At 23.6% G+C, this 9,198-nt stretch overlaps 1 protein-coding gene across 1 annotated transcript in view; it reads left to right on the top strand.

Annotated features, from left to right (window-relative positions):
• Positions 1 to 1,029: 1,029 nt before the first annotated feature.
• Positions 1,030 to 9,198, top strand: part of Rbp (RIMS binding protein) — a 30,621-nt gene continuing 22,452 nt past the window's right edge. Inside the window, exons 1-6 of the mRNA XM_011505235.1 lie at positions 1,030 to 1,378; positions 2,707 to 2,872; positions 3,316 to 3,646; positions 3,716 to 3,834; positions 5,202 to 5,499; positions 6,589 to 7,169. Of these exons, the coding sequence (XP_011503537.1) occupies positions 1,044 to 1,378; positions 2,707 to 2,872; positions 3,316 to 3,646; positions 3,716 to 3,834; positions 5,202 to 5,499; positions 6,589 to 7,169 (1,830 nt within the window). The 5' untranslated portion in view covers positions 1,030 to 1,043. The remainder of the gene's footprint in view (positions 1,379 to 2,706; positions 2,873 to 3,315; positions 3,647 to 3,715; positions 3,835 to 5,201; positions 5,500 to 6,588; positions 7,170 to 9,198) is intronic.

Genomic DNA, 9,198 nt, shown 5'->3' with positions numbered 1-9,198 from the left:
CAAATATAATAAATATATATTGATAACATTGAAATAAATTGATAAAGGAGAAAAAATAATATGAATTTATAATTTTATAGTTTTTACACTGTTTAACAAATGTAGATACATTAATAAGTAAAGCTTTAATGTTATGTCAAAATATTATTTACATTATTATATTGTTTGTTAAAGATATTTGATTTTTTTACATTATTAATGAAAATATTTTTTATTATTTAATCACATTTCTTGTATCTATCCAGAATAATTTATGCCTTCTATTTTTACTTTATACATTCATTGTCGTATCATTTCTTGATCAAATTAAATTTTTGAAATTAAAGTAAATTCAGTTATATTTTTTTACATTATTTAACCTTATTAGTATAAATTTAAATTGTAAATTTAAACGTGTCTGGATAGCTTGTAATATTAATTCACTTAAATATTTAATTGGCAATAGTTAATAATTATATTCAATTGTAGTTTATACCATAAAACATTTATGATATTAATAAAAAAAGTGAAAATTATATTTTATTCAATATGTTCTACTAATTTTAACATGGCACAGATGATAGATTTTAAGTATAATTACAAAATTTTGATTATAAACAAAAATCAAGTTTATAAAATATTTACAAGGTTTTATAAGATAATACATACAAAGTGTTAATTAATATGATATATCAGACAATTTTTAATCTTCCTAATATGTGTTATTTACATAATATTATACACCTTATGATTGTATTTTATTTATTTATACAGTTCTTTGTTCGTTAGATACAATACAATATCAATCGAACGTAATAATAAAAATATTTATGATAAAGTATCAAAATTATTTATATTAATTACATTTTACAAAAAAATACTCACATTTAGTATGTGAGAATCTCATGTTATCTATGGGAATTTTTTATTTTCAGATTTATAGGCTCAAGAATATTAAAAATGACAAGCCGAAAATAAATATAATTAATCCATCGTAAATGAAAGACATAAAAAAATATATGTTATAGATAAATATTAATTACTCGAATGATTTATTGTAGCAAATGCGGGAGACGGAGGCTCGTCGCGCCGACCTCGAGCGTCAACATGCGGAAGCTCAACACCACTTACGCGAAAAAACCGCTGGATGTTATCAGGGGCCTGAGTCCGTGGAAGCTTTACAATCACAGATTCGCGAATTGGAAAAAAAGACACAATTGCAGATGGTTCGACACGAGGAGCTCAGCCTGGAATTGACCAGCCTGAAGAGAGCTCGAAATCGTGGTCCAAGTACACTAGGTCACACTGGCACCTTGACAAACTCTAGCGTGGCCACTGCAACATGGCCTCTTGTGGGCTCCGAAATCGATCGAATCATGTCTAAAATCGAGCAGAACAGGTATCGCATATACGGCTCTATTTTTATCAGGAATTTGTTTCGTATTACATATAAATATTCATGCAATTTAATTATAGTAGGAAGTTTTGGTTCTCTCAAATTTATAATTATGACTTCTTTGACGTTGATTTAAAAATATTGACTACAAATTATTTAATTATGGATCGATTTATTAAATTATCTTTTATTCACCAAATAAGTAGACAATATTGATATTCAGTTGTTTCCATAACCTTTGGTTGGATTCTGAAAAGGGGTAAAGCTTTTAGATGCATTAAAATAATACTCATTAAAATAATGATAGGATAGAATAGGATACGCAGAATTTTTGAAATGTGATTATAATATAAAAGACTTTATATATTTGTTTTTTCAGATAAAAAAAAAATCTGAACTGAATATATCGACAATTTCAAAAGGTTCTACAAATTATATTTTTTTTATGAAAGTTTTAGATAATGTATAAAGTATGTTTTAAAGAATATATACAAATATTTTTCCAATAATTTCTTCTAGTTTTGTAAAAAGAAGAATCTGATTTGCTTTCATTCGAAGTCTGAATTTATGAATTTATATAATATATAGTTACTATAATTCATATGATTTATATATTTCTACTAAATATCGAGTTAAACTTTATTAAATGACAAATTTTTTCTTAACAAAAATTGTGCATAAAAATTATTATACAATTTCTAATATATAATTTATTTTTAAATAAATGTTTGAAATCAATGATCTTATAATATTTTATTTTGTTTGAAATATTTTTTTTATATAAGTAATGTTATTTAAATTCATTAATATTTGCTATATAAATTCTCGTATATATACCTATGTAAATGTCTATAATTAGATTCTGAATGCATATTTCACAATTTTTTAATTTTCAATATTATAATTTTAATTGTTATAGTCTGAAAAATATAAACGATTATTTTTATCTAAAATATATTACAGAAAAATTTTTAAAAATAATAATGAAATATATTTATTCTAAATAATATCTATTTCCAAGTTTTATTTATTAATTGTTTTATTATACATTAATCATTAATTACATCAACCTTAAAAATATTTAATTGCATTGTCATATATTTATTTTATTTTTAAATATTTATGGCACTTGATTTTTATGTAATAAGATAGATTAGTTTTAGAGAATTATTAAATTAATTTCATATTTAATATTTATAATAATTAATTTGTTGAAAAAATGAATTCTAATAGAAAATTATAATCATAATTTTGTTTAGAATGAAACAGAGACAAGAAAATGTTAAGTATTACTTATAATTTAACATATTTTTAAATATTTATTTTTAAAGAACATTACAAGATCTTGATCTTACTCACGGTACTATTACAACGCAGCAGCCATCCATGTCTCAGAATATTTTGCGTTCAAGCACAGAAAACCTTTCAACTGTTGCACATCAGCATCCCCCACATCCACATGCTCTCAGTCTTGGAATAGCTTCACAAATTTCACATGTACGTTTATAAATATTATCTCTCTCTCTCTCTCTGTTTTATGTTCATTCCTTTTTGTTTAAATATATCTATTTATTTATTATTTTTATTAAATTTTAAGGAATAAATTAATGAAATTGATTTACATTTACTTAATATTTACAATTTAATTATTTAAATTCGAATAACCTATTATAATATAACAATAATTATAGATGAAAATTTTTATTACCGAAAATTATTATCAATATACTTATTATGAACCTAAAATATATTTTTATTTGAATTTTTTAATTATAAATTATAAATATATAATTTTTTGTCAATTATTAAATTTTAAATCTATAATATATTTTTTTTTTAACTCTTAAACTGTAAATCTGGAACTCTTTTAGTCATATTATGAAAGTATTAAGAGTTAATATAACGAAGTATATTTTACTACTTTTTGTGTTTTTTTTTAGTTTACGGGTTCACCTATGCCTTTAACACCTTTGATGCCGGGTTGTCCAGCTCTAACACCGAATGGACCTCCATATCACTACAATGAAGCGATACCTCCAGCGCCTTCCGCATTGTCTACTAGCCAATCTCAGCCAGTTTTTCAGTCAAAGCTTCAACAATATCAACAACAGCAGAAGCTTCTGGATATTACCAATTCACAAATACAGAGTACTACTGCACAGAAACAACAGTCACAATTGACGCACGGCCACTACACGGGAAATCAGTATCAAGAAAACTATCCACATTCCCAAACTTATCAACAGCCGATAAGTCAACAACAGCAGCAGCATAAACAACAACAACAGCAGCAACAACAGCATCAACAACAGCAGCAGCAACAACAACAGCATCAACAACAACAACAAAAACACTCAACATCATCTTCTTATCTGACATCAATTAGCCAAAGCACGTTGCCTCATTATAGTCAACCTGGATTATCTTCTCAGAATTATCAAATGAATGGAGCGCAGCAGGTCAGAATAATGACTGTTAAAATTTTATAAACAGTAAACAAGAGTTAGTTACGAAAATATATTTAATAATCTTCTCAGTGATGATTTTAACGATAAGCAGGTAGGATTCATGTTATTAATAAAAATATTTCAATCTACAAATGTAGATTATATGTTTACATAATTCTTGAAATACTAACAATTTTCAATAAATAATGATTTTATTGATCTATCATTTAAATATTTTATATGAATTTTTCTTAATTATTTCAAAGTGATAAACAATTATCATATAAGATATTTATTTTTATCTTATAGCATATGAATAAAAGTGCAGAGAAATCAGTTTTTATATCTAGTCATTCATATAAAAAATCTTTCAAAAGAAGTAAGAAAACATTAGTTAAAAATATTTGTTAATAAAAACTTTTCTTTTATTGTGTTTTTTAATTATATTTTTTTGTTAATTATTTATCTTCCTATATATTTCTGAATGTATTAATGAAAGTTTGGACATTTATATAAAAATATATAATATTATTAGTATATATATATATTTATAATCATAAAAAGACCATTTCACAAAATGTAAATAAATTAGTTTTGTAGAGATGTTAATTGTAACATGTAGTAAAAGACATTAATAAATTATTATTTTGAATTGATTAAAATTACTATTAAAAAAATTTGATTAATACACAAAATAATAAACATATATTTTACAATTTCAGCTACTATAAAAAAATTTATTTTATCTTATTAGTTTGTATTCTTTATATTAGTTTGATTAAATCAAATAAAGTGATATATATTTATCTTTATTTACTCTACTACTAATTAGAATTAATAAAATCACTCATTTTATTTTTGATGTTCTAGTTATATATTTTATTTTTGTATAGCAACAGCTTTTTTAATTAGCAATTTTTTTCATTGTTTAAGTATCATCAATTAAATATTACTTTATTTAAAAAATTACTATAATTTGAATATTACTAAAAATTCATTATTTAAAATCTTTTTAATAATCCTTTTTAGTATTCTCTTAAAATAATTTCATAAACTCAGTAGATATTTGAAAATTTCTTTTTATGGTTATATTTATTATTATTGATAGTTATAATAAATTTGTTTTTATCATAAGTATTTTAAGTTATATAATTTAATTTATAATATATTATAATATATATGTAAACTGCATTATGTTTTATATATGATGATTATTATGAGCTGTTATTAATTCTCTTTAATGCTTTATTAAGCCTTCAACTAAATTTAATTGTAATATAATAACTCATAATGAATTTTAAATTAAATTAAAATTAAAAACACAACTTTAACTATCATCATTAGCTACATATCAATATGTTTTGAGGAATTTATTTCAGAATAAAACATATTCAAATTTATTGATGACATCTCATCAAAACAGCACATTCAGTTCAGTACAACCATCCAATTACGACAGTCAACTCAGTCATCATAATTTTTCTATGATGCAAACAAATTTACCTCAAACCATGCCGCCATATTCAACAACATCGTATCATTCAACATTACCTGGTTTAACTAGTGTCTCACAACCAGTGTTACCTTTTTCGACGGCCACAACTACTTATTCTACATCCGGTACGTGTTACACAAATGTGGGGACAAATGCTTTTGGGACATCTAGTGTTTCTTCAGGTGAGCTTAGATTTTTTCATTTGAATATGAATTTGATATTATTAAGTTATGGAGAACCTTGGTTTTAAATCGATTTTATTTAATCATTTTATACCCACATTTATTTTAATAACTTTTAAGGAGGGATTTTTTAATTATTATAACAATAGCTACATATTAAAATGAATATAAAGAATTTGTTCTGCGAATAAATTATTGAAATTTCAGTTACTTTTATAAACATTAAATATTAGAATTTTAGTTGTTATATTTCTACATCTAGATTTAGTATTTTTCAGGCAAAATTGATATAACTTTCATCCATTAAAGATTATAAATGAAGTTTAAATTAAAAATATTAATAAAATTTTAAATTGAATATTATAAATTTATTTTATAAGTCATTAATGAAAATTAGAATTAATATAATAAAATGTACATATGTATAATATTTAAAATATTTAATTACATCAATATATATATATATATATATATATATATATATATATATATATATTGATGTAATTAAATATTTTATGAATGTAATAGTTACAATAATATATGGTATACTTTGTAGAGAAACAAACTAATTAAAATAATCTGTGTACACTATCTCTGTAGTATAGTATTTCTATCGTTTTTCTATTTAATCTTTATATAGCTTTATAAATACTTATTAATTCGTTTATATAAATTAAATATTTTTAGCATATTAATATATTAAATATATATTAATTCAATTTTAGTTAGAATAATTTTATGTATTCGGCAGTCAAGTAGTTTTTAAAGAAAATAATAAAGATTAATTTATATATATCTATATATATTTTGTCATAATAAAAGAATATGGTACATAAAAATTTAATTACCTGATCATATTATTATTAAAAAAATTTTATGTGTTTTTATGTCAAAAGTTAAGATTTGTTAAAGTTTTTTTTATCAAAGTATTTTTTTAAATCTAAATAAATTTAATAAAAATTTTATTATTAATATTTAATTATTTATTTTAAATTAAAATATCAATATTAAAAGAGTAATAAAGTATTTTAATTGAAATAAGATTAGTTAATAATATCAAATATTATATTAGTTTTATTTTAATTTCAGGATCAGGAGGCATACTGCAGGCAATAGGTGATCCACTACATGCGATGCAACAATTGTCTGTTCAGTCCCAGGCAAATCAATTACAGCAACAAGCTATCATACAACAAATTCAGCAGAGTTTGCGTGCCACCTCACCAACGTCGACAAACACTGCAACAGGGGGTCACCACTTCTTAGGTCCTCGTCAAATGCCTAAAATTCCAACTAGCATTCTCACCAATCAGATAGATCGACTCTCAGGTGATTCTGGCCTAGTACCTGAGGGTCAGGTGGATATGCTTGATATACCGGGCAAAGGTCGTTGTTACGTTTATATTGCGCGCTTCACTTATGAACCTTTCCAGCACTCGCCTAATGAGAATCCAGAGGCAGAACTACCCGTTCAGGGAGGTGATTATTTATTGGTCTGGGGACAACCAGATGAGGATGGCTTTTTGGATGCTGAAACCCTTGATGGCAGAAGAGGACTCGTCCCTGCTAATTTTGTACAAAAGCTAGTAGGCGATGATTTACTCGAATTTCATCAAGCTGTACTTGGATTGAGAGATGTTGATGATGCTGTTTCGACTAATATACCTCAGGTATATTATTTTTTTCTTACTTTTGTATAAATTATATTTGTTTTGTACAAAAAATAATCGCGTATATTTAATATAAAAATAAATTGAAATTTTATTTTATTTATTTCATCTAAATATCTGTACCAATCCAATAATAATCTAAGTATAATATATAATACAATATCTAGGTATACCAACTAAAATTATTTGTTACTATCACTCATCAATTCATTATCTACCTTTCTTCTGTATCCACAATTAAAATAATTTAATTATCATGTGCTTTTAGATAAATTATTCTAATACTAAACTAATTATTAATTTGAGTCACATTCGCTTTCTTTTATCGTTGTTATTATTCCTCAAGAATTCTCTCCATGGCTTCATAAAGTGAGTAGAGCATGTCGTCTCTTGAGTCCCTTTGCCGTCAATCATCTTAATGTCATATGTGAGTAGATTATTTATTTTAATTATTATATAGATTAAACAATTTTTAATGTTGATTTCAAGCATTTTTATTGTATATTATTAATAGTAAAGGTATCTTCTTCGTGATTATATTTCACTTTAACATAGTTACTATTAGAAGTTCATTTGTTTTCTTATATTTTTACCATTTGTTGCTTAGTTGACATATATAATCCATTAAACATATCATTAAATAATAATTCAAGTAAACTGAGATTTATATATTAATGTATTATTCAATTTATCGTTTCCACTTGAGGATTATCTTATCAATTATTTGGAATGGTAACTAAATACCGAAATCTATCTTGTTGAATGAATTATTTGGTTTCAAAAGAATTTCTTTAGGAATTTGTTTGATGTTATCAACATTTTTGAAAAGATAAAATTTTTTTTAAAAATCTTGTTGAGTTTTAAAATTAACTAATTTTTTACTCTTTATATCCTAATTGCCATTTTCAGTATGTAGCTATAATAATTTTTCTCTTCTAGAGTTACTCTACATTTCAATAATTAAAAATAAATTTAATATCTTTTTCGTTATTTTGAAATAAAATATATCCATATTCATTGTTGAAAGTATTGATATTGCAGCTTTCGCTTTCGAATTTTATAGATAAATTTTATATATAAATTAATTATGCATTTGTTCAACTATTTTTTCAGAAATTCAACTATTGCATTATAAATTGGAATTAAATTTCTAAAAATACCAGATAATATCAATCATCTCTGTACATCTTTTTTAAGCTTTTTTTAGCTTCACATATGATTTTATTTTAAGGAAATGAAATGCGTTTTCTATTTCAGAAATAGATTTTCACTTCTGCACATTTTTAGCACGTAATTTAAAACAATGTCGAATAGTTTATGAAAAATGATATAAAAAATATATAAATATTTATGAACTTTGAAGTACTTATATTTTTTAATAGATCTTAGTATCTTGATAAAATTTATATAAAAAAATTCAATTTTCATCTTTAATGTATAATATATTGTTGCATCCGCCCTTTTATTATATATAAAGTTAAATAAAAATATTATCTCTCTAGCATCTTTCAGCATCTCAGAGATTCATTTTCTCTTTGTATTTGGAATCACATAAAATAATCATCTAGTTTTTTTATATTAAATTTATATGAAAATAACAGTTTGATATATTTAATTCATCTGTGCTTTTTGTTGTTGTATGGTACATAAATTCTGCTTTGTCTTCTTTACCGTTAGTCGCTTATTTTGTGGATAATTCACTTCTGGATATCCATTTTAACATGCCTCTATATGACTCTGTAAAACTCTATATTGTTTCGATAGGCATATACTGTTGATCATCTATGATAATTTACGATATTTTTTGACATTTAAAAGTGATTACATATAATTTAATATTTTATAATATTGCTGACACAAAACCATGCTCCTCATTACTTCAATTGCACTTATTACTATAAAGAATACTTTTATTTCGAAATTTAAATGAGAATGTAAAATATGTATAACTTAAATTTGTGGAATAATGATAGTTAATAATAGTAGGGAAAAACTTTTTAAATAATAGTTCTTTCTATCTCCCTCTCTC

Source organism: Ceratosolen solmsi, unplaced genomic scaffold (assembly GCF_000503995.2).
Source record: "Ceratosolen solmsi marchali unplaced genomic scaffold, CerSol_1.0 scaffold93, whole genome shotgun sequence".
Lineage (NCBI taxonomy): Eukaryota > Metazoa > Arthropoda > Insecta > Hymenoptera > Agaonidae > Ceratosolen > Ceratosolen solmsi.
The sequence above is the reverse complement of the archived record's forward strand: the minus strand, read 5'-3'. Positions and strand labels throughout refer to the sequence as shown.